Source organism: Tamandua tetradactyla, chromosome 2, assembly GCF_023851605.1.
Source record: "Tamandua tetradactyla isolate mTamTet1 chromosome 2, mTamTet1.pri, whole genome shotgun sequence".
NCBI classification, from domain to species: domain Eukaryota; kingdom Metazoa; phylum Chordata; class Mammalia; order Pilosa; family Myrmecophagidae; genus Tamandua; species Tamandua tetradactyla.
The window spans coordinates 125078469-125106030 of record NC_135328.1 but is presented as its reverse complement, the minus strand read 5'-3'; the positions used below and the strand labels follow the sequence as shown (position 1 = coordinate 125106030).

Here is a 27562-nt window from a genome sequence, read left to right as displayed (position 1 = left end):
CTCAAAGTTCCATCTTTGTGTCTAACACAGGACTAAGAACCTGCTTTAGAAACATAGGTGTACTCAGGGAGAATTTGTTAATCTGCTATTCTCTCATATAGAAAAATTCAAATTGTCACCTCCTCCACATCCCTCCCCGTGAGGGACGTCTACAAGTGTGCAATGTTTCCGAACACCATTTAAAAATCAATATTTAAAAACATTGTGAGATATGTCTTTAAAAATTAACCCTCTGCAAGGCATATATGTGATAGAGGACAAAACATACAAAAAAAATCTAGAAATTCAATGACAAAAAAATCAAACAACCCAATTTAAAAATGGGCAAAAAATCTGGGCATCTCCCCAGAGAAGATATAGGGATAGCAAATAAGCATATAAATTGATGCCCAACATGATTCGTTACTAGGTGTTTGCACATTGAAACACAGCTACACACCTGTTCTAGTTTGCTAGCTGCCAGAATGCAACATACCAGAAACGGAATGGCTTTTAAAAAGGGGGAATATAATGAGTTGCTAGTTTACAGTTCTAAGGCCGAGAAAATATCCCAATTACCAGAAATCTTTAGAAATGTCCAATCTAAGGCATCCAGTGAAAAATACCTTGGTTCAAGAAGGCCGATGAAGTTCAGGGTTTCTCTCTCATCTGGAAGGGCACATGGCGAACACGGTGTCATCTGCTAGCGTCTTCCCTCCTGGCTTCCTGTTTTGTGAAGCTCCCAGGGAGGCATGTTCCTTCTTCATCTCCAAAGGTCGCTGGCTAGTGGACTCTGCTTCTCGTGGCTATGTCATTCTTCTCTCTCTGAATCTCTCATTCTCCAAAATATTTCCTCTTTTATAGGACTCCAATAAACCAATCAAGACCCACCCAAATGGGTGGAGACATGGCATCCCCTAATCTAGTTTAACAACCATTCTTGACTAAATCACATCATCCAGGGAGATGATCTCATTACAGTTTCAAACATACAGTATTGAATAGAGATTATTCTACCTTTATGAAATGGGGTTTATATTAATACATGGCTTTTCTTAGGGGGCATACTTCCTCAAACCAGTGCAACACCTATTAAAATGGCTAACCTCTGATAATGACGGCTGCTGACAAGGGTGCAGTAAAGAGAACTCTGACTGCTGGTGAGAATGCAGAGTGTACAGTTCGGAAGTGTCTTACAAACTCAGTCTTATCAGATCATAGGGCAACTGCGCTTCTATTGCTTATTCAACCTGAGATTGGAGATCTCACGTCTATACGGAAACCTGTAGGCAGGTGCTGGAGGACGGTGGCGTGGGAGAGCCCAGGAATTGGTTCTGCTACCGAAACAACCATTGAACCCCTGGGAATTGTCTGAATCAACTGTTTGGGACTCTGGAATTATGTGGAATGCTTATAGCATCCAGGGAAGAGCTGGACGAAACATCTGGTAAATTCAAGGAATTTCACCTCTGCGCAGCGCCGCCTCGCCCATCCCCCACCTCGGGGCAGGACAGTGGGGGCTTCAGCGCGGGCCTCTGGGGTGGCTTGCAGGGGCCAGGGTGGGTTGGAAGGACCTGGTCCTCCAAAATGTGTGTGTGTGTGTGTGTGTGGTCTGATCACTGACCTCTGCCCCTGACCAGCCCCTTCTGACTGCAGGCGGCCGGCTCTAAGCAGCTGCTGTTCCATCCCCCCAGGCAGATGCCCTGGAAGAATAAGGAGGCAGGACCTCATTTCCCCCTCCCCCACCCGCCCCTTTTCTCTTTCCATTCCCCATGTGGGAGCAAAAATAGTTTGAAAAAATCACAAATTGGTGACTACAGCTCTCAACAACCCTAATGCAAAAACCTGACCAATCCAGAGTCCTGAGAAGGCTAGATTTCCAGTTACAACAAGATAATATTCAGAATGCAAAGTTATCAACAAAAATTACCAAACAGGTGAAGAAACAGGATAGCGTTGCCCATTCACAGGAAAAATGAATTTTCCAGAAACTTTCCCTGATGTAGTACATATATCGGAACTACTAGCCAAAGACTTTAAATCAATTGGCATAAATATGTTTAATGAATGACAGGAATCCATATAAAGAGCTTTTCACATATACAAAATCCATATACAAAGAACTTTAGGAAATTAGGAAAACATCGTCTGAGCAAAATAAAGTGATAGATTTTTTTTTTTTTAAAGAACCAAATTGGGATTCCTGAAGGTGCTTGGCAGCCACTCCTACGTGGAGCTGAGCCAGAACTGGGACCAGCTCTTCCGGGGTGATGGTGAAGTACAAGACACGTCACTAAAGAAAAGCTGTACGTTGTGTGTTGTATATTCTTCAGTTGTATAGTCCCTTCTATACAACTGAAGAATAAATCTATGAACTCTTCAGCCGAAGTGGTGACATGAAGAAAATCATTAAGGGCCTAGGTGAAATGAAAACAAAATAAAACAGCCCGTCGGTTCTGTTTTGTGGGGTAGTGGTATTCAGGAGCAGATACAGAAAATGCCCTGCGGTCCATAAATGGAACCAGATCTGGGATGCCTTAAGGAGGGCTGGCATATGACCAGGGGTGAGCTGGGGGCCAGGTATGAGTTGAGTATCAGCAAGACAATGACGCTGGGAGAGGAGGCTATGGGAAACTGTCACAAAACCAGTGAGTGGGTGAGAACCCCATCGGTGGAAAACTCACTCCTGGGCCTGTGAAATTTGTTGAAGAGCAATACGGAAAGTCTGTGAACCAGCCTGTTTCTACCAACCTTTGATCAAAGTCTCTAACCGAGCTGGAAGCCTCTTCATGGTTTCCCTCTCTGAAAATTAATCAAGGACAGTATCCAAAAAAAATGACTTTAATTCTTGTCTTAGAATCTTGGCTATGTGTCAGGTTACCAGAATTATCTTCTGTTATTAGGTCAAAAATTGTGTTCTGTGATGGCAGATGAGATCGATGATGTTGATTAATCTGTCAGCCAAAAAATCACAGTTCTTTTAGGAAGACTGGAAAAGTTAAAAAAAAAAGTTTGAAAATTTTAAAAGCCCAAATTGAAAGTTTTGAAGCCAAGAAATGAAGAAATTGAAATGAAAAACTCATTAGACAGATTCAACAGGTGTTTTGAACATGCAGAAGAAAGGATCAGTGAACTTCAAGACAAGACAATTGAAGTTATTTAGTGTGAGGAGGAGAAAGGAAATAATGAAGGAAAATGAACAGAGCCTGAGGGAGCTGCGGGAGGTGATATGCATACCAATACACTGTCACCACTGCTATTCAGTGTTGTATTGGAAGTGTTAGCCAGAGCAAGTCAGTAAGATAAAGAAATAAAAGGCATCTAAATTGAATTAGAAGTCAAATTATCCCAATTTGCAGATGACATGATTCTCTATATAGAAATATATATATAGAACTAATTAGAATAAACAAATCCAGATAAGCCCATAGACGTTAGTTGGCTTTTTTAAAAAAATGTTTTATTAGTTAAAAAAAATTACAAGAAAGAAACACAAACATTCCCAATACATGCTCATTCCACTCTACACATACACTCAGCAATTCACAATATCACCACATAGTTGCATATTCATCATCATGATCATTTCCCAGGACATCTGCATCAATTCAGAAAAAGAAATAAAAAGACAACAGAAAAATAAAACAAAAACAGAAAAAAAATTTTTTACATACCATACCCCTTAGCCCTCCCTTTCATTGATCACTAGCATTTCAAACTAAATTTATCTTAACATTTGTTCTCCCTATTATTTATTTTTATTCCATATGTTCTACTCATCTGTCGACAAGTTAGATAAAAGGACATTAGTTGGCTTTGATATAGCAATAATGAATAATCTGAGAAGGAAACCAGAAAAACAATTCAAAACATTGACAAAAATATCTTAAAGAAAAAAATACCTAGGAATACATTTGACAAAGGGGACAAAAGATTTGTACACTAAAAAGTATAGGACAGTGGTGACAGAGTAACGAAAACCTAGACAAATGGAGACATAGCCAATGTTCTTGGATTGGAAGACTCGAAATTGACAAGATGTCAATGCTGCCTGAAGAGCTCTACACATTCACTGCAATTGCCGACAAAATTCTAGCAGTCTGCTTTGCAGAAATGTAAAAGCTAATCCACACATTGATAAGGGCCCCCTGATAGCCACATGATCTTGAAGAAGAGCAAAGTTGGAGGACTTACAACTACTGACTTCAGCACTTACTATAAACTGCAGTAATTAAAACAATGTGGTATGGGAATACGGACAGATATAGAGACCAGTGGAATAAAATTCAAAGTCCAGAGGTAGCCCACACTTCTATAGCCAATTGATTTTTGGCAAAGGTGCCAAGTCCATCCAATGGGGAAATAATAATCTCTTCAAAAAATGGGGCTGGGACAACTGGAAAAACACACCCAAAAGAACGAAGGTGAACCCATCTCTCTTAACGTATACAAAAAAAATGAATTCAAAATGTATCAGTGATCTAGATAGAAGAGGTAATATTATAAAACACTTACAAGAAAACAGTTTTAGTTTGCTAAAACTGCTGGAATGCAGTACTCCAGAAATAGATTGGCTTTTTTTTGTATGCTGTATGGTGGGGTCACATTGCATTATTTTTCCATGTGAGTGTCCTATTATTGCAGCACCATTTGTTGAATTTTTGTTCGTGTTTTGTTTGATTGTTTCACTTGTTTGTTTTTTTTGAGAGGTGCATGTAATGGGAATCGAACCCAAGTCTCCCGCGTGGCAGGCAAGAATTCTACCACTGAAAAAAAAAGAAGCCAATCTTGCACCCCCTAGGTTGGCTTTTATAAAGGGGATTTATTTAGTTAAATATTTATGGTTCTTTGGAGGAAAAGCAGCTGGCTTTCATCTGGGTTTCTCTGTCACATGGCAAGGTACACGGCAACATCTGCTGGCCGTCTCTCCCGGCTTCTGGGTTCAAATGGTTTTCCCTGGAGCGTTACCCTTCTGAATCTTCAAACGTCTAGGTCTGTGTTGGCTCTGAGCGCTGAGCTGAGCTGTACTGAGTTGTGTTGTGCTAATCTGCTCCTCCTTCTAAGCCTTGTTCATTGTGGAAGGCACTCCCCTTAGCCAGTGCAGATGGCATCAGCCATAGATGAAGTTCACATGCTGATGCTTTATGTTCTCAGCAACAGAACAACTGGGCACCATCACCTGGCCAACTTCACCCCTGTACCTAACTACTACAAAAACATGGAAAAATATCTTCAGGACCTAGTAGTCAGCAATGAATTTTTAGATTTTACCCCCAAAACACAAACAACAAAAGAAAAAATGTATATATAATGTAGTTCATCAAAATTAAAAACTTTTGTGCATCAAAGGACATTATCAAGAATATGAAAAGACAACCTACAAAATGGCCGAAATATTTGGCAAGCATATATCTGTAAGCATTTAATAACCAGAATATATAAAGAACTCCTGCAACACTCATTAAAAAGATGAAGCAATCCAATTAAAAATGGGCCAAGGCTTTGAATAGACATTTCTCCAAAGAACATATTCAAAATGACCAATAAGTATGTGAAAAGATGCTCAATATCATTAGCCTTTAAAGAAATGTGAATTAAAACTACTAGATATTACTTTACACCCACATACATGGTCATTATTTTTAAAAATGCTGAAAATAACAATTTTTGGTGAGGATGTGGAGAAATTGGAACCCTTGTCCATTGTTGGTGGGACTGCGAAATTGTACAACCACTGTGGGAAACTGTTTGGCTTTTTTGTTTGACTTTCCTCAGAAAGTTAAACATAGAATTATGAAATGACCTGACAATTCTACTCCTGGGTATGTATCCCAAGAATTGAAAGCAGGGACTCAGATATTTCTGCACCAGTGTTCTTTGCAGCATTATTCACAATAGCCAAAAGGTGGAAGCAATCCAGGTGTCCAACAAAAGATGAATAAACAAAATATGCTGTATCCATACAGTGAATATTAATCAACTGCAAAAAGAAAAGCTGATTATTCTATAACCCCCCAACTTCTCTAATAAACAAAATAAAATAAAACAAAGAGGAAACAAACTTCTAGTGCATATTACAACATGGATGAGTACTTGAAGACATCATGTTCAGTAAAATAATGTGCAAAAATTTGCACAGTAAATAATTTCTTTTATATGAAGCAAATTTATAGAGATAGAAAGCAGAATAGTGGTTACCAGGAGTGGTGGGAAGGGGTACTGGGAGTTATTGCTAACTGAGTTTGAGTTTTGGTTTGAGATGGTAAAATTTTTTGGAAATAGACTATTTTTTCTGGAAAGTTACTATGTAACTTTTACACAGTATTGTCAATGTACTTAATGTCAAACAACTGTCCACTTAAACTGGTTAAAATGATTTTCACATTACACATATTTTACCAGAATTAAACCTTCGAGCAAATGTTTATATAAGCTTTATTCATAATCACCCCAAACTGGATGTCCTTCAGTAGGTGAATGGATAAACACACTGTGGTACATTTATATAATGGAATATTATTTGGTGATTTAAAAATCAGTTATCAAACCACAAAGGACAAGGATGAATCTTAAATGAGTGTTGCTAAGTGAGCGAAGCCAATCTGAAAAGTCTACACACCAAATGGTTCCAATTATATGGCATTTTGGAAAAGCAAAACTATAGAGATAATAAGAAAATCATTGGTGCCAGGGGTTTGGCAGGGGTAGGGGGAGGGATGAGTAGTTAGAGCACAGGACATTTTTTAGGGTGGTTAAACTATTTTGTATAATACTGTAATTGTGGATACATGGCCTATGCATTTGTCAAAACCCATAGAAACTTACAGGTCAAGGTGTGAATCTTAAATGTATGCAAAACTTTAAAAATCATTTAGGATGTTGGGGGAACCCCAGGATGGAATGCAGAATGTGGTGACAAAACAATGTAACTGTATCACGAAAGTTGTGAACGGACCTCTCTGAGGGGATGGGGGAAAGGTGCTGGCCTAAGTAAATTTGGAAACTTTATACTATTAACAGCAAAGGAACTGCACATAAGCTCTGTGCTCTAGCTGATAAAGTTGTTCCCCACATAAATCTACACCAGCAACTCTATCTTACTATATATGCATACGGGAGTTAAACAATTAAGAAAATGGATGGTGAGTGGAGGAAGCCAGGCTCTCACTGTTGGAGTCAGAATTCATAGGTAACCAAGGGGAGGAGGCTGGAATGTTTCAGGAGTTAATGGATTAAGGTTGGAGGCATCCGTATGAACTTTTGTTTAGCTTAATATGTGTTTTGGTTTGCTAAAGCTGCCAGAATGCAATCTACCAGAAATGGGCTAACTTTTTCAAAGAGGATTTTTTTAGATTATAAATGTATGGTTCCAAGGCCATAAAAATCCAAGTTATGGCACCAATGAGAGGATACCTTCTCGGAGGAAAAGCTTCTGGCATCTGGGATTTTTCTGTCGCATGGTGAGGTCTGCTGGTCTTTCCCTTCAAAATGTGTCTGTTGGTGTTTTCTTTCTTTTTTATCTTCTCTCAGCTGTCTCCAAAAATGTCTCTCCCTTAAAGGACTCTGGCAAATGGATTAAGACCCATCTTGAATGGGTGGGGTCACATCTCCTTGGAAACAACCTAATCAAAAGGTCCCACCCAGTGACAGGTCTGCACCCTCAGGATTGGATTAAAAGAACTGGCTTTTCAGGGGTACACAACAGTTTCAAATCAGCACAGTATGTTATTGCTGGTTATATACAGACATATTTATAAATATGTGTATATACATGGGTTAGCATACACACATATATTCCTCACTCCATCAGCTGGGCTGGTTTACAATCAAATCTACATCATCGCAATGAGCCCACCTCAAGCCCAGATCTATTGGTTTCTCCCATAAAAGGAACCAGGGCTCCTTGGAGAAATGGCTGATTCTAGGACTGGAACAGGAAATATACACAATGAGCCTGGAACATCTTGTAGTGCCAGGAAATCCTTGAAAAAAATTCAGATTGATGAGGGTGTGTCCAAGGAGCCACCTGAAAGAGATCCCAGTGGCCAAAACTGGGACAATTAGAGGAACAAAAGAAAGTAGTATGAATCATAAACCAAAATATAAAATATCCACCAGTCCATGCTGGTATCAATAAATGATTGAGTAAATAAACAAATGGCAGAGAAGGGACCAAACCCTCATGCAAAAGAATCCCAAATGATTGATATGGATACTCAGCCCTCAAGGAGGTGGAGGCTACCTCCCCATGGCTTTAGTATGGGCTGCACATGAAGACTTCTTTCTAAAGAGCACAGTATGGAAAGGAGGGATGGAGCCTCCCTTTACAGTAGAGAATCCTGAAGACACCATCTTGGCCAGGTGCTTGGGGTCACCATCTGCAATGAAAGGTCAAGTAATTCTGGGAAATTGTCAAAGCAAGAAGAGCTTAAAGAGACAAGAGGTCTAAATGTAACGCAGTATCCTGGGTGAGATATTGGAAAAGAAAAAGAAAATTAGGTGTAAACCGAGGACGGATGGATAAAGTAAAGAATTTAGTTAATAATAATGTATCAATATAACTTCATTGGGTGTAACACGTGTACCAATGTAAGACAATAATAGGGGGAATGGATGTCAATCTAAAACTGTTCTAAAAATAAAGTTTCTTAAAAAAAAAGTGGAAATAAAGTAAACCAATAACATAAAAAGAAAGAAGCAGTTTACCCCATGGCTGAGGCACCATGCGTTGGTGTTTGGTGCCTAGTGGGACAGGTTGGAGGGAAAGACACATGGATTAGATGTGAACTGAAGGCACAGATTTGTCATGTAGCCTGGAACTTAGCATTCTGACTGGCAGGTAGTAGGTGCTCAGTAATGGCTTGGTTCAAAATGAGTACATAAATGGATATGAATTCTAGAATTTTGGTGATCAAATTGCACTAGGTTTTTGCTCAAATTCGAAACTAGAATGCCTTTCCCTCATTTATCTAGAGAATAAACAACCATTAATTAATTATTATTATAATAATCATTTGTTATTATTAAACTCCAATTTAACAAACATAACTATAGAGCAATTCAGATAAACAATGAATCATTTTTTTAGCACAAATATGCCCCTTGCAATATTTGGGGAATATTCTAAAAAAATTATTCCTTGCCTCTCTGCAAATCAAATTTACCTGGGCATCCTGTAGTCCATCTGGTCAACCTTCATATGGAAGTGGCGTCTCTGCCAGGATCTTTGTTTTCTGCATGACCTGCACACTATATCAGCACTGGCCAGAGACAAATGGATTCTCATGGTTGCCTGCAGGCAAGAGGAACAGAAAACCAAAGACTGAGTTACCTGGAGGGAACTGCTATTCAATTTCTGGGGGTATCAGTTCAGAAATATTCAGTGTATTGTGCTTAGATGGTCTTCTAGTTTGCTAGCTGCTGGAATGCAACACACCAGAGATGGATTGGCTTTCAATAAAAGGGGATTTATTTAGCTAATTATAGTTCTTCAGAGGAAAGGCAGCTAACTTTCATCTGAGGCTCTTTCTTATATGGGAAGGCTCAGGGCAATCTCTGCTGGCCTTCTCTCCAGGCCTCTGGGTTCCGACGTCTTTCCCCAGGGTGATTCCTTTCTGCATCTCCAAAGGCCTGGGCTGAGCTGCGAGTGCTGAGATGAGGTATGCTGAGCTGCTTGGGCTGTGCTACGTTGAGTCTCTCATTTAAGCACCAGCCAATTAAATCAAACATCATTCATTGCAGCAGACACGCCTCCTAGCCGACTGCAGATGTAATGAGCAACAGATGAGGTTCACGTTCCATTGGCTCACGGCCACAGCAACAGAACTAGGTGCCTTCACCTGGCCAAGCTGACAACCTACTCTAACTACCACAGATGGGTGTGTGTGTGTGTGCATCTCCTAACTGTGTCTGCTGATATGGGACAGGGTCTGACATTGCTGGTTTAAGTACCTCTGTAGAGGATGATGTTTTTCTTTAGATGAGGAGATAATCCACTGTGGCCAGTGTGTGTTCTACTCATTGATCTTTCCCTGGGAGTCCAGAAATTAATAAGACCAATATTCAAAATGAGTGATGACTTTTTTAGTAAGTTCCCCATTTGTCATTTTGTTTTAGGCAAAGTTTAGAAGGGACCATTCGGATTTTGACAGAATCTCGTCCTGGGAAATCCCATAATGAAACATCTATGGCCAAAGACACCTCTCATAATGTCAGAAAGGGATGCATTCCTATTTTTCTTATTTACAAAGTAGCCTATGCTTGTGAAAAGAAAGTCATCTAAAAGCTTGTCAACTGAATAAAGCATAATAAAAATGTAGATGAATCCAGTATTTAAATGAAAATCAAAGACAAACACCTTGACTCCTGCTCCATCCCTTTTCAATCAGATAGAACAAAACTACTAATTTTTGATAAACAAGGTCAGTAAATTTACATTTTATTCAGATTTACATCCTCCTATCTGCTCTGTTTATTTTATTTTTTAAAAATCCTCCTCTAAGAACCACACTGTTTCTTGCCTCTAGGCCTTCAGTCATGACCTCAGCTCTCCCCCTTCCTGGGCCTGCCTGCACCCTTCTAGACCCAGCTGACATATTTCTTCTCCAAGTGGCTTCCCTTGACCCCAGCTTTGGTTGACCGCTCTACTTAGGTGCTCGGTCGAGCCCAGGCATTTCCTGCTTACACTTACCCCTAGGGGCTGGGATCATCCATTAGTGTTGTCTTCTCTGCTTTGAGCTTCCTGAGGGCAAGACAAAACCTAAATGATCATAGTTAGAGGACCAGCACCCAACAGTGCCTGTCACAGCCTAGGGGCTGGATCAATATTTGTTGAATGAATGCGGTAATAGTCAGGGCTCTCCAAGGAAACAGAATCATAGGATATGTACTGGATGTGTAAATGTATCTATAGATATTAGGATTTTTATTACAGAAATTGGCTAATGTGACCATGGGGATTGGCAAGTTGGCACGTCCTAATTCTATAGGGCAGGACACAATTTGAAAATGCTGATGAGGCTGAATTCCCCAGGAAAAGCTGGCTGGCTGAAGGGGTGATAGAAAGCCTTCTTTCTGACTTCTGAAATCATCAGTTCTGGCTTTCTGACCCTCAAACAATTGGGTGAGGAGTCTGGAGCAGCCAGTCATAAATAAAATAACTGACTGATGATTTAAATCCTTCTGTGAAATGTCCTCAATAACAAGCAGGCCAGAGCTTGCTAGACAGCACAACTGGACTCCAGCACCCAGGCAAGTGGGCACAGGAACTTCACCATCATAGATGAATTACTCGTAATAATCTGACCTTCCTTTGTACCTAGGAATCGTCAAACGGGAGAACTTCAGCTCTCAGAATGGTTTAATCCGAGGTAAGAACAAAAATTTCCGTGTGCTCTCTCTCTCACACACACACAACTCAATTTGTAAGTGGCAGGTTTTTGTTTCTTTTGCTTTTTACTTCCATCACTAAATTGCAGCTATCCTGGGAGGTTTCTATGTTTAAGGCACTTACATACAAGCTGAGAGTCTATTTATCAAGAATCAGCCAATTCAGGGCATTAATGAGAGAGCTGGACACTACCTGGGCTGACCTTCCTGGTTTATTTGGTTAAAGAGGGAATCTCTTCCAAAGCACCTTGAAAATGCCACTAATGCATCTTCTTGATTTTGTCATCAATACTCGGGGGACACATCCTTTTTAATGGTTACATAGAATTCTATTTAATGACTGTATAGCATAACTTATTTAACCAATTCTCTATTGGTTTTGGATTCTTTCCAGTTTTAAGAATATTTAAATAATGTATCAATGCTGACTTTTGTCCACTGTTAAAGGATAAATCCTTTAACTGGAGTCATTAGGTCAGAGGACACAGATATTTGAAGTTGTAATTTAGGCCTAATTTACCTTTAATAAGTGTGCCATTTTATTTCTTACCTCCAGTGGATAAACTAAAGTATTACCCCATCTCTTATTCTTGGCAAACCTGTTGGTTCAAGTATCTCAATACAATTTGCATTTATGTGATCGTTATTGAGTTAAAGCATCTTTTCATATATTTACTAATCATTTGTATTTCATATTCTGGGAGTTCTTTTTCATTTATATATTTTTATTTTATTTCTTGTTTTGAAATCTGAATTCTTTTTTTTTGGATGCTGTACGGTGGGGTGACATTTCATTATTTTTCCATGTGAGTATCCGTTATTGCAGCACCATTTGCTGAATTTTTGTTTGTTTGTTTTGCTTGTTTATTTAATTGAATTTAATTCCTACAGAAACAATGTTATAAGTGGTAAAGTTCCTGTCTAGTTGAGGAAAACCGATTTAATCCATAATGTAATGAATTATTGTAGACTTGTTAGAATTCTGAGATCCAGAAACAAGAGATTGACAGCCCCACCAACTTCCACGGGTATTTGCATTTTAACAAAAGGTGCTGTGTGTCAGAATGAAACTTTAATTTGTGAAAATACAATCAATATTTCAGAAGTAAGTGGAAAACAGCCAATGTGGGAAGAAGATATTTAATGCAGCAGGTCAGACTGACCTAGAAATCTGGCCACCGAGGTCAGTTCAACCTAACAGACTCCTGATTTTCATAGCCTCATTTGTTCTTCTACTTAAAAAAAAATTATTGTGGAACATAACACATATATAGCACTATGTATATTTACTCTAAATATAACTGTGCAAGTCAGTGAATTACCATAAATTTAAAACTTGTATAAACTCCTCATAGTTCAAGATTGGGCGTCACAACCTAGAAACCCCTTCTACTACCTCTCTCACTCAAAATCACTTACCTGCCCCACATGAAGCCATATCCTGAATACCTTTATAGGTAGTCACTTCCTTTGTCTTCCTTAGTGTTACTACCTCTGCATATGTCCAAAAGTTCTTTCACTTTGTTTCTTTTTTAATTTTTAAATTTGCAATTGAATGGTATACTTTATTTTTTGACATTTTAAATAAAGTGTAATCATTGTGAAGCTTGTATTTTTGTACAGTAAGTTTCATAACCCAATTTAAAATTAAGGCAAACAAGGACAAAATCTACATATGGATATAAGCATTTTTTGAAAGAATTCAAGAATATTAATTAATATTAATTAAAATATAATATATTAATTGATATAATTAATTATAATATAGATTAATATTAAACTCTGTTCTAGTTTGCTAGCTGCTGGAATGCAATATACCAGAAACTAAATGACTTTTAAAAAGGGGAATTTAATAAGTTGCTAGTTTACAGTTCTAAGGTTGAGAAAATGCCCCAATTAAATCAAGCCTATAGAAATGTCCAATTTAAGGCATCCAGGGAAAGGTACCTTGGTTCGAGAAGGCTGATGAAGTTCAGGGTGTCTCTCTCAAGTGGAAGGGCACATGGTGAACACAGTCAGAGTTTCTCTCTCATCTGGAAAGGCACATGGTGAACATGGTCAGGGTTCCTCTCTCATCTGGAAGGACACAGGGTGAACATGGCGTCATCTGCTAGCTTCTTCTCCTGACTTCCTGTTTCATGAAGCTCCCCAGGAGGCATTTTTCCTTCTTTGTCTCCAGAGGTCGCTGGCTGATGGACTTTGCTTCTCATGGCTGCATCGTTCTCTGCTCTCTCAGAATCTCTTTCAGTTTGGGTGGGCCACGGTGGCTCAGCAGGTAGAAATGTTTGCCTGCAATGCCAGAGGATCCGGGTTCAATTCCCGGTGCCTGCTCATGTAAAAAAAAAAATCTCTTTCATTCTCCAAAATGTCTCCTCTTTTACAGGACTTCAGAAACTAATCAAGACCCACCCAAATGGGTGGGGACATGCTTCTACCTAATCCAGTTTAACAACCACTCTTGACTAAATCACGTCTCCAGGGAGATGATCTAATTACAGTTTCAAACATACAATACTGAATAGGAATTAGAAGAAACAGCTGCTGTTACAAAATGGGATTAGGATTAAAACATGGCTTTTCTATGGTACCTACATCATTTCAAACCAGCATACTAACCATATGAAGATGCAGACAGATGCACCCCAGTATAATGACCAAATTAAAACACCAGAAAAGACACAGACTTGGAACAACTAATCACAGATGTCCATACAACTCTACTAAATGAAATAAATGTGATGGCAAATGACATAAAGGAGACCAAAAAGACACTAGAAGAGCATAAAGAGGAATTTGAAAGAACAAATAGAAAAAAAGCAGATATCACAGAGGTTAAAGATGCTGTAGGTAAATAAAATATATACTAGAGACATACAACAGAAGATTTGGAGAGGCAGAAGAAAGAATAAGTGAACTAGAGGACAGGACAACTGATTTTGAACACACAAAAGAACAAATGTCAAAAAAGATGGAAAAATTTGAATTGGATCTCAGGTAAATGATGGACAAAATAAAGTGCACAGATATAAGAATCATTGGTGTTCCAGAAGGAGAAAAGGAGAGTAAAGGAAGATTAGTTGAGAATATAATGGGGGAAAACTTCCCAACCTTTATAAAAGACATAGATATGCAAATCAAAGGAGCCCAGTGAATTTCAAATAGAATAAATCCAAATAAGTTACCCCAATACACATGCTAATCAGTCTGTCAAATGTTGAAGAGAAGCAGAAAATTCTGAAAGTGGCAAGAGAAATACAGTTTACTGTATGCAAGAGAAGCCACATAAGACTTGGTTTAGACTTCTCAACTGGCACTATGGAGGCGAGAAGGCAGTGGAATGATACATTTAAGATCCTGGAAGAGAAAGACTTCTAGCCAAGAATTCTTTACCCAGCCAAATTGTCCATCAAAACCGAGAGATTAAAATTTTCACAGACAAACAAAGGCTGAGAGAATATGTCAACAAGACACCAGCTCTTCAAGAACTACTAAAGGAAATTCTGCTGGCTGGAAAAAAAAGGCAGGAGAGAGAGGTCTGGAGGAGGGCACAGAATTGGAGAGTACCAGTAAGGGTAACCTAAAGGATAAAAAGAGATACAAGGAAAAGGAAAAAAACATATAGATCTGACAAATAAAATCCAAAGAAAAAGATGGTGGATTCAAGAAATGCCTTTACAGTAATAACTTTGAATGTTAACAGACTAAACATCAATTAAAAGATACAGATTCACAGAATGGATTAAGACATATAATTCAGTTATATGCTGTTTACAAGAGACTCATCTTGGACACAAGGATACAAATAGATTGAAAGTGAAAGGATGGAAAAAGATGTTCCATGCAAGCTGTAACCAAAAGAAAGCAAAAGCAGCTATACTAATATCAGATAAAACAGACTTAAAATGTAAAGATATCATGAGAGACAAAGAAGGACACTATATATATTAGTAAAAGGGACAGTTAATCAAGAAGAAGTAACAATCATAAATGTTTATGCTCCCAATCAAGGAACTCCAAAGTACATGAGGCATATACTGGCAAAACTGAAAGGAGCGATAGACGTTTCAACAAAAATAGTAGGAGACTTCAATATACCTCTCTCCTCTATAGACAGAACAACCAGACAGAGGGTTAAAGTGGGAATAGAGAACTTAAACAATTTGGTAAATGAATTAGACCTAACAGACATATATAGGTTGTTATACCCCAAAACACCAGAAAATACATTCTTTTCCAGTGTCCATGGAACACTCTCCAGGATAGATCATATGCTGGGGCACAAAAAAGTTCTTTATAAATTTAAAAACACTGAAATTATTCAAAGCACTTTCTCTGATCATAATGAAGTGAAGCTGGAAATCAACAACCACCAAAGAACAAGAACTTTTACAAATATATGTGATTAAATAATGCATGCTTAAACAATGAGTGGGTCAAGAAGAAATTGCTAGAGAAATCAGTAGCTATCTGCAGATTAATGAAAGTGAGAATACAACATATCAGAACTGATGGAATGTGGCAAAGGCTGTGCTGAGAGGGAAATTTATTGCCCTAAATGTCTATATTAAAAAACAAGAAAGAGCAAAAATTGAAGACTTAACTGCTCACCTGGAGGAACATGAGAAAGAACAGAAAACTAACCCTAAAGCAAATAGAAGAAGAGAAATAACAAAAATTAAAGCAGAGTTAAATGAATGGGAGAACAAAAGCGCAATAGAAACCATCCATAAAACCAAACATTGGTTCTTTGAGAAAATTAGTAAAACTGATGGGCCACTAGCAAGGCTGACAAAGGAAAAAAGAGGATGTAAATAAACAAAATCAGAAATGTGAGTGGGGAGTCATTACCAAAGACCTTGAAGAAATAAAACAAATCATAAGAGGATATTATGAACAACTATATGCTAACAAACTAGACAAATTAGGTGAAATGGACAAATTCCTGGAAACAGAAAAAAGCTACACTGACTCAAGAAAAATCAGAAGAGCTCAACAAACCAATCAAAAGTAGAGATTCAATCAGTCATCAGAAATCTTCCTATATAAAAAACCCAAGACCACATGGTTTCACAGGGGAATTTTATCAAACATTCCAAAAAGTACAACACCAATCGTGCTTAAACTTTTCCAAAAAATTGCGGGAAAAGAAACATTACTTGACTCATTTTTTTGAAGCTAACCTCACTTTAATACCAAAACCAGGTAAAAATGCTACAAGAAAGGAAAACTACAGATCAATTTCCCTAAAGAACATAAATACAAAGATTCTCAGCAAAATACTAGCAAATCAAATCCAGCAACACATTAAAAGAATTTTATACACCATGACCAAGTGAGGTTTATAGCAGGGATGCAAGGATGGTTCAACTCCCCAAAATCAATTAATTTAATACAGCATATTAACAAATCAAAAGGGAAAAATCATATGACTATCTTGATTAATGCTGAAAAAGCATTTGACAAAATTCAACATCTTTTTCTGGTAAAAACATAAAGGGTAGGAATCAAAGGTAACTCCCTCAACATGACACGAGGCATATATGAAAAACCCATACCCAGCATCATACTCAATGGTGAGAGGCTGAAGGCTTTCCCCCTAAGATTGGGAATGAGACAAAGATGCTCTCTGTCATCACTATTATTCAGTATTGTACTAGATGTTCTAGCGAGAGCAATCAAGTAAGAGAAAGAAATAAAAGGCATCCAAATTGGAAAGGAAGAAATAAAACTTCATTATTTGCAGGTAATATGATACTATACTTGAAAAATACTGAAATCAACAACAAAGTTAGTTGAGCTAATAAACAAATTCAACAAGTTGGCAGCTTATAAAATTAATGTGCAAAAATCAGTAATGTTTCTGTATGCAAATAATGACCTGAGGAGTCAATTAAGGAAAAAATTCCATTCAAAATAGCAACTGAAAGAATCAAGTATCTAGGAATGAACTTAACTAGGGATGTAAAGGATGTGTACGCAGAGAACTACATAACATTGTTAAAAGAAATCAAAGAAAATCTAAATAGGTGGAAAGACATTCCATGATCATGGATAGGAAGGTTAAATATAGTTAAGATGTCATTTCTACCCAAATTTATCTACAGATTCAGTGACGTATCAATCAAAATTCCAACAACATACTTTGAAGACTTGGAAAAGCTAGTCACCAAATTCATCTGGAAGGCAAAGACACCCCAAATAGCTAAAAGCATCCTAAAAGGGGAGAATGAAGTGGGAGGATTAATACCACCTGATTTAAAAACTTGTTATAAAGCCACAGTAATGAAAACAGCATGGTACTGGCACAAAGATAGAAATATTGACCAATAGAATGAAATCAAGAGGGCAGAAATAGACCACCAAATCTGTGGTCAATTGATCTTTGACAAGGCCCTCAAGTCCACTGAACTGGGCATGGGAGAACAGGATATCAGCGGCAAAAAATAAAAAAGGACCCTTTCTTGATATTCTCACAAACAGTGGGGACAACCAAAACAATAGGCTGAGCCCCCAATCTTGGGATTTGTTCATTTGAAACTTAACCCCACAAAATAGGCCAAGCCTACTTAAAATTAGGCCTAAGAGCCAACCCCAGAGAACCTCTTTTGTTGCTTAGATGTGGCCTCTCTCTCTCTCAGCCAACACACCAAGCAAACTCACTGCCCTCTCCCTCTCTTCATGCAACATTACTCCCAGGGGTGTGGACCTTCCTGGCAATGTGGGACAGAAATCCTAGAATGAGCTGAGACTCAGCATCAAGGGATTGAGAAAACCTTTTAGACCAAAAGGGGGAAGAGTGAAATGAGACAAAATAAAGTGTCAATGACTGAGAGATTCCAAACAGAGGTGAGAGGTTATCCTGGAGGTTATTCTTACACATTCTATAGATATCACCTTTTTAGTTAAGGTGTAATGGAGAGGCTGGAGGGAACTGCCTGAAAATGTGGACCTGTGTTCCAGTAGCCATGTTTCTTGAAGATGATTGGATAATGATATAGCTGTCACAATGTGACTGTGTGATTGTGAAAACCTTGTGTCTGATGCTCCTTTTATCTACTTTATTGACAGATGAATAAAACATATGGATTAAAAATAAATAAATAATAGGGGGAACAAATGTTAAAATAAATTTAGTAGATTGAAATGCTAGTGGTCAATGAAAGGGAGGGGTAAGGGGTATGGTATTATGAATTTTTTCTTTTTTTAAATTTCTTTTTCTGAATTGATGCAAATGTTCTAAGAAGTGATCATGATGAATATAAACTATGTGATGATATTGTGAGTTATTGATTATATAACAAGAATGGAATGATCATATGGTAACAATGTTTGTGTTTGTATGTGGTTATGTTTCATAAATTAAAGAAAATAAAAGGACCCTTACCTTACACCCTGTACAAAAATGAACTCAAATTAGATCAAACATGTAAATATAATAATCAGTATGATAAAGCTCCTAGAAAAAAATGTAGGGAAGCATCTTTAAGACCTAGTAATAGGAGGTAACTTCTTATACTTTTCACCCAAAGTACAAACAACAAAAGGAAAAATAGATAAATGGGAACTCCTCCAAATCAAATGCTTTTATGCCTCAAAAGACTTGATCAAAAAGGTGAAGAGACAACCAACTCAATGGGAGAAAATATTTGGAAGTTACACATCAGACAAACATTTGATATCCTGTGTACATGAAGAAATCATACAACTCAACAACAAAAGAACAAGCAACCCAATTATAAAGTGGGCTAAAGATATGAATAGACTTTTTTTCTGAGGAGCAAATACAGATGGCTAAAAAGCACATGAAGAGATGTTCATTTTCATTAGCTATAAGGAAAATGCAGATCAAGACTACAATGAGTTACAACTTCTACACCTGTAAGAATGGTTGCTATAAACAAACATGAAACTGCAATATTGGAGAGGATGTGGAGAAATTGGGACACTTATGCACTGCTGGTGGGAATATATAATGGTACAGCTGCTATGGAAGAAAATCTGGTGGTTCCTCAAAAAACTAAATATCGAATTGCCCTATGACCTGGCAATACCACTACTCGGCATATACCTTGAAGAGCTGAAAGCAACGACACAAACAGAAACTTGCATGCTTATGTTTATAGCAGTACTATTCCCAATCGCTAAAAGTTGGAAACAATTCAAGTGCCCATCACAGACGAGTGGATTAACAAAATGTGTATATACATACGATGGAATATTATTCAGCAAGAAGACAAAATTATGTCCTGACCCACATGGCAGGTTGGATGAGCCTTGAGGACATAATGCTGAGTGAAATAAGCCAGACACAAAAGGATAGATACTGTGTGACTCCACTTTTATACCACGGTAAAGGTAAAATCAGAGACTTATAATACAGAATATAGGGGACTTAGAGATACAAAGACACTTGAGATGATGAACAGTTTGCTAATGAGGTTGAACTTAAGGCAAGGGAATAGATAGAAGTAAAGACAGTTCACTATAGGGTCTATAAGTAATATTACCATATTGAAGATGAACATGATTGAAAAGGGTTGTATAGACTCATGTGTCCCACCAATTAGCACTACAGAGGTAAATAAGTTCTTGCATGAACTACTGCAAAGCCATGATTCTTATATGAAGAGTGTATAACTTGGGGGGTCTAGGGGAAAATGTTGCATGCTATGGGCTATGTTTAGCAGGAAACATCAACAGTTTCACAGCAATACCAGGGTTGCATAATGGGGGGAGTGCAAGAGTTGGGGGATGTTTCTATTCTTTGTTTGGTGAGGGTGTGTTTTTTGGTTATCTTTCTCTTGGGGACAATGAAATGATCTAAAATTGAGAGTTTTGATGGGCTTTTGACTTTGGACATTATGCATGAGGCCTAGTAGATGCAGGTGGCTGAAAAATGCACTGACTGAGAAGTAGATTGGCAAATGATGGCTTAAACATATGATCGAACATGGTGGTGCTACAAAAAGGAGCAGAGTTGTGATGCATGCAATGATGTGTATGAACTCATGGGACATGTGGTGAGGCAAAATAAGCCAGAAACAAAAGAGCAAATATTGTATGATCCCATTTAGAAAATACTTAGAAGAAAACTGGAGCCTAGATTGTAAGCTCTTATAGCAGACACATTTAGTCTGGAGGGGCAATTGTTATTTCTGGATTTTGAGGGGCTGTTTTCTACATGTATAACCTGGTGTTTAGAAGCAAGAATGAAGCTGATAGGGTTGGGTTTAAGAAACACAGGGATAAGGAAAACATTGCCTGTATTTTAGAACTTTACCTACTCTTTTGGACTAAAGAAAGAAAGTTTTATTATGTCCAGAACTTAAATTTTCTGTAGCACATAATCTAACTCAACCTGTTCTGGATAGAGCATTTAAACAATCCAAACACAGGGACCCCAGAATAAGAATGAGGGCCTTTAATCCTTATAGTTTAATGTAATGCCTGGATATATCCCAGAGTATATTAAGGAGATAATCAAAAAGTATTGGCAAAGTCCTTTGAAGGATGGGATAAAAAATACTGTATCAAACATTAGGGACACCCAAATAAATAGGCCAAGCCCTTGATCTTGAGGCTTACTCTTATGAAGCTTATGTATGTAGCAGAGAAGCTTAGCCTACCTGTAGCTATGCCTGGGTCATCTTATGAGGACTTCTTTAGTTGCTCAGATGTAGCCCTTCTCAAATCATTGCCCTCCCCCCATGTGGGACATGACATCCAGGGGTGAAAATCTCCCTGGCAGCGTGGGAGATGACTCCCAGGGATGAGTCTGGCCCTGGCAATGTGGGATCAACAATGCCATCCTGACAAAAAGAGGGAAAAGAAGTGTAACAAATAAGGTAACAGTGACTGGGAGAGTTCAAATAGAGTTAAGAGGCTACTCTGGAGGTCACTCTTACACATGCTTTAGTTAGACATTGCTACCTATCATATCTTACCAAACCCCAATCTAAATCATGCCTGCCAATCATAAAGAATACCTAGGACATCATGAAAGATTTTACAAAGGTTCCATGCACTAGTGTAGCTCTCTAAAACCTACAACCTCCAGATGGCTCCCTGAACAAGATTAGTCCTGAAATGCAGAGGGGCTGGCCTTTCCAGAACATCAACTACTTCCATCCCCTTATCCCATAGTGTCAGCATCCCTTTCCAATATGAAAAAGTTAGAATGGGAATAGCCCAAAGACCCTTAAAGAGTGTGAGAAAGATCAGAGGTGATGATGGAGTTATACAGAGAAGATTGGGGTTAACAAATGAGTATGAATGCTGAATCATTATGCTGACATTTCTTTTAGCCTGTACCTTAGAGCAGCTAGAAATAAAAACTTACAATTGTGGAATTTTAACACATACTAAACTCTGAAATCTGTTCTACAACTAATTGTTGTGATGAACTTTGAGATTTATTGACTTTATGCATATTAGTTATTTAAAGAGAAGGGGGAGTTTTACAGAGAAGATAGGACTTAACAAATGAGTATCACTGCTGAATCATTATATTGATATTTTTGTTGGTCCCCAGTGTCTTGGAGCAGCTAAAAGAAAAAAGTGCAAAATTGTGGAACTGTAACCCAAATGAAATTCTAAAATTTGTTCTATAACTACTTGTTAAAATGTATTTGGAAATTTATTGCTTTTTTGTATATATGTTACATTTCACAATTTAAAAAAATGAAGAAAAAGAAAAAAAAGCACCATTCAACTCCACTTGAACAGCTCACATATTCTTTAACTTAAGTTCCTCCTCCTGGCAGTGAACTGCCACTTTATAATGCCTTTATGGCCTCTTCCCTAGCTGACAGCACAGCTTCCAGAAGTGGCCAGGGCACAGCAGTAGCAACTTGGTGACTTTCTTTGTTCTTATGAAATCCCATTTGTCCTGTGGTCTGTTGCAGGACAGCTATTGGTTCAGCTGGGGAATCATAAGCATCTCCATACCTCTTTGGTGGCTGCCATTCATCTAAGAGAGTAGTCACCACCCCTCCCCAACATGGACATTGCAGGCTATTCCAAGGTTCTCTCCAGGGAGTCTCCTTTCACAATACTCATGCCTATTATAGCCTGCCACTCTTTGGTCTCCTCGCTGGCTCACCAAATGTTCCAGCCCAGCTCAAGCCTGAGACCAGAGAATGCACCAGGCAAAAAGTTCCTTTTGAGTTTAATTTGGGACTTACTAACAGGAGACAGCTCTTTCTTGATAGTAGCCAGTTGGGAAATGGAAATCAATGATCCACAAAAACAAGAGGAAGGGGAGTGCCGTATATGGCAGAGATTTGAAACCTGGCCACAAAGAAGTTTCAGCTGAGTCGCATTAAAGTTGATTATCAGCAGTTATTAGGCTCAGTGACCTTCAGTGTCTGAGTTCTGGTCATGCAGGCTGCTTGTGCTCAAGGCTGCACCCTTTTTCCTAAGAGAGAAAACCACAGAAGGAAACCAAAGAACACAAAGGGAAGCAGTGATACTGAGCCTACAATGCTGGCTCTAGGTCATGATCACAGACATGTTCAGACTCTGAGCTGCCTGAGTTTAAGCTGCAGTTGAGCTCGATGAAAGTGTCCCCTGAGATGAACATGCAAGATTGTATGATGTGGACCACCTTGGGCACAGGCCTGACTGCCCTGTATGGAGGGCATGAGATTAAGCACCTACCCAACACTTTTGTACTTTAACGTCTTGCCTGAAGAACAGGGCTAAGCACAGTATTGACTGAAGGCCCAAATGGGTGGTCTTGGGCTCCAAACACAGTGCCTGCCTCAGGGACCACACCTTCCAAGCTTAGCGTTTACCTCTTAGGCCACAGCTGTGGTCTAAATCAAGTGGTATCTGTTTAACTTGGCTCCTGTTTGTCTAACAGAAAGCGCCCTGATGTCATTACCATAACAGACTGGCTGGCACCCATCATATGGGAGGGAACCTACAACCGACAGGTCCTGGAAAAGTATCACCAAAGGCAGAACGTCACTGTGGGCTTGGCTGTCTGTGCTGTGGGAAGGTAGGTGCTGTTGACCTTTCCCCTTCATCATTATGTAAGACTGGATGAGCACCTGTGGGCTTTCTACCTCCAAAGAGCCCTGACAATTAATAATTGTGAGTTATTATCATTATTTCCAGCTGTCATGTGTACAGATTTTGTAGTGGTTATTTTCTCCATCCTTAGCTGGGTCCTTCATGCTACTTGGGAATCTTCTTGCTAATAATCCATTTAGATTTTGTTCCCTTTTTTTGCAACAGCTTTTCCCAAATGCTGTAGCTTCTCTCAGGCCACAGCCCACTGTGTTCTCTTCCTCTGACCAGTACAATCAGTGCTGTGCACTTCTTCTCCAGCCTCTGTGCCCATGACGCATATATATTAGATGGTATGTTTAATTGCATGCCTTCTAGCACCAGCAAAATCAACATCTTGCTTTCTGTGCATGCTTCACAGGTTTGCAGAAGAGTATGTGGATGCATTCATTCACTCTGCTAACAAGCACTTCATGACTGGCCACAACGTCATCTTCTACATCATGGCGGACACCTCCATCAACCTACCCGAGGTGAAGCCAGATCCTCTTCGAACCTTCAAAATCTACACCATAAGCCCAGAAAGGTGGTGGTATGATCCCAACCTTGTGCGCATGAAGACTTTGGGTGAACACATAATACTGCACATCCAAAATGAGGTAGAGTTTCTCTTCAGTATGACCATGAGCCAAATATTCCACAGTGACTTTGGGGTGGAAACCCTGGGTGAGTCTGTGGCCCAGCTCCATGCTTGGTGGTATTTTAAAAATACCAAGAATTACCCATATGAAAGAAGACCCCAGTCAGCAGCCTGCATCCCCTTTGGCCAAGGAGATTTCTATTATGATGGCTCAATTTTGGGTGGCACACCCCAGGAGGTTTTAAAGCTCATTGAAGAATATATAAAAGGAGTGATTCATGACAACAAAAATAAGCTCAACAGTACGTTCGAAAGCCACCTAAACAAATATTTCTTCCTCAATAAGCCCACCAAACTGTTATCACCAGAATATAATTGGGACCTCATGCTCCGCCTCCCTCCACAGATTAAGTTTGTCAAAATAGCACAACATTCAGAAAGGAGTTTATGATTATGCCATGGAATTTACAGACGATGAAGCAAATCCAGACAATTCCTCATGAACACAGGGCATCTTGAAACTTTCCAGTTTTTAGAGATGCAAAAATTTATATCTTTCCAGGAGAAATTTTTTCTCTCTACAGTTTGAAATCATCCAGTTCAACCAATGCAGGATAAAGAATAAAAGGATGATTGCTTAATGTAATTACACCTTAATGTTATTATATATATATTGTTTAAAAATGTAGAAATACTTCGGACGCAGACGATGAAATTTTTCAATGGGGAAATACACCCAATATAGCTGAGAAAAAAATATATATATACAAAAGGGCAACAGTGTTATATAGAAAGGAAAAAATTAGAATTTCTCATCTCACTCCTTAGTATTAGCATGTTTTAATATGTTGCTTGTGTGGGATCCCCACAATTGGACAGGGTGAGATAGAGGCAGCCTGGCAAATATGGATGTCACTTTATTGTTACAAAGAGAGGTGTTAAGTTCATTTAAAAGCTATAGGCACCTTACTACTTTTAAAATATATATATTTCCCAGGTTGCATGGCAAAAGCACTAGGCTAGGTGCAGTCAGGGGTAGGAAATTAAAACATAAAACAAAACACCATAATTGTGCTTTGAAGAGCCAACAGCATAGAAGGGAAGATGAGATGGTTCATAAACATTTCTTTGGCAAGTTCAAAAGTACAAGAGTGGGCAGGCCACGGTGGCTCAGCAGGCAGAGTTTTCTCCTGCCATTCTGGAGACCCGGGTTCGATTCCCAGTACCTGCCCATGCAAAAACAAAAAACAGAAAACAAACAAAAAAGTACAAGAGTCACAGGGAGTCATGCTCAGGGGTCATGATAGTTGAGGACAGGAAGACATGGCCTGCATGGGGGCTTGTGTAGTCAGGCTGGAGAGTAAAACTTGCTGCTAGTTTTTATGATTTACAAGGGATTATAGAGTAGTGATAAAAGCTGGAGGTTTGCAAGTCATGGCAAGGTGCTGTGTTTATTCCTCATTATGGGAGAAAAATCACCAAGATTGCAAGGAACATTGATGATCATTTCATGGAAGAGGAGATAGTAGCTGAGAGGTGTTACATGAAACTCATGGAGATGCCCTTTGGTTTATGAGTGGGCCTGGACCTAAAATCCTCTTTAATGCTCCAGTTCACCACGAGGAATTCCTTAGAGAACATATCTACCATGGATTATCTTACCCTACTTCTTTCTTTCAGTATCCCCTTTGACTAAATTAAGATGACATTTTCAGTGTCCTATTTTTCTTTCATGATCATAGAGTGGCTCTCAATTAAAAAAAATCTGTAAGTGTTTCAAAAGAGGTAACATAGATTTTAAATTAACCAAAAATCCTACATCTGTAGTTATTAGTTATATGTTAAGGGAAGGGGAGTATAATTTAAGTACTATGTAAAAAACCTATATATTTTTTGCAAATTTATGGATAAAGCTAGGAAACTTATTGCGAGGGTTTCTGAAACCTTACCTTTACAAAAATCATAGACTCGGTGTTAAAACATTGTCAGTACCTTGGTATATTTGGGAGAACAGATAAGCTGATAAATTTCTAGATACTGTTTAGTCAAGTAGGCATGATAAAATTGTTAGAGTAACCACTAAAGCAATAGATATACAGTATGTACTTGAGACCCAGCAAAAGGGAAATGGGAAATAAGGAAAATTCAATTGACACAACAGAAAACAAAAAAGGAGAAAAAGAGGAGCTAAAAACAAGCATTATAAATAAAAATACAAAAATGAGATGGTAGAAATAGATACAGGTATATTAATATATATAATATGTGAACAGACGAAATCAATCAATTGAAAGAAAAACTTAGTTTATAAGAGATGAAATAATAAAATAGAGGGATTCTCTGTTTCTGGAGAAAATGGAGTAGGTACAGTTCTCCTTTTCCTTCCACTACTTACATAAACACCCTGGACACTGTAAGAAAACAAACATAAGAAGACCCTAGAAAGTAGGGATAAGATGACAGACTGGCTAGGGAAGGTGAGACCCAAGCAAAGACATGACAATGAATTCCCTGGGTTCTCTTTTTCACTTCATACATCTTGGCTGGGGTGCTGAAGAGTCAGTCACCTGGAAATACCAATGAATGCAGACCAGAACGTTCCCCAAGAACAAAGGGAGGAGACCAGGGGCAGCCTAGGAAGAGAGGGAGCTTTTAGAGAGTGACCACTTCTCTCCATACAGATGCCATAGGAAAGGCTGTGGCGCTGCACTCTGCCCATCAGCACAGGCTGAGTGCAGCGCCTGGACTATCATCCCCACCCATGGTGAGGAGACCCTGCTCTTTTGGGGAAAATAGAGAACACTTGAGGAGCTGTAATGAGGACCCCCCCACCCCCCAGAGAGAGTTTTATCCTTGGAGGTCTAGGAGAAAGCTTGAATTCCTACCTCTGTCCAGCAGTAATGAGGCCAAGGGGGAACTGGACTTCTACTAGCAAGTCAGTACACCACCTCCCCCACCAACACCATCCGAGGGAAGACTGTTAAGACACATTTTAATGAAGTGTACAGCCCCATAACACAGTATCCAAAATGCCCAAGATACAATTAAAAAAAAAAACCACTCATCATGTCAAGAAGTGAGAAAATCTCAACATGATTGAGAAAAGACAATGGACAGATACCAACACTGAGATGATTCAATGTTGGATTGGTCTGACAAAATGTGAAAGCAGCTCTCATAAAAATGTTTCAACGAGCAACTTAGAACCCTTGGAACAAATGAAAAAAGTAACAGAAATAGAAACTTTCAACAAAATAATATAAGATTTTAAGATGAATAAAAAGGAAATTGAAGAACTGAAAAACACAATAAATGAAATAAAAGAGCTCAGTGGATTGGCTTAACAACACAATGGAGAGGACAGGGGAAACCATGAACTTGAAGATGGAAGAGTAAAAATTATCCAGTTTGAACAACAGAGAGAAAGTGGGCTGTGGAAAATTGAACAGACCATCAGAGATCCATGGGATATTATAATATCCATCATTTGTGTCATCCAAATCCCAGAAGAAGAGAAAGAAGCTGTTTTAGTTTGTTAAAGCT

General features: G+C 38.7%; 1 protein-coding gene and 1 pseudogene across 1 annotated transcript in view; both read left to right on the top strand.

Moving 5' to 3' along the window:
- The window catches only part of GLT6D1 (glycosyltransferase 6 domain containing 1), a 32310-nt gene extending 7645 nt beyond the window's left edge, over positions 1-24665 (top strand). Inside the window, exons 5-7 of the mRNA XM_077129456.1 lie at positions 11301-11348; positions 23231-23368; positions 23801-24665. Coding sequence (XP_076985571.1) covers positions 11301-11348; positions 23231-23368; positions 23801-24470 — 856 coding nt within the window. The 3' untranslated portion in view covers positions 24471-24665. The remainder of the gene's footprint in view (positions 1-11300; positions 11349-23230; positions 23369-23800) is intronic.
- LOC143654235 (nuclear cap-binding protein subunit 2 pseudogene) lies at positions 1387-2631 on the top strand (annotated as a pseudogene).
- Positions 24666-27562: the final 2897 nt, after the last annotated feature.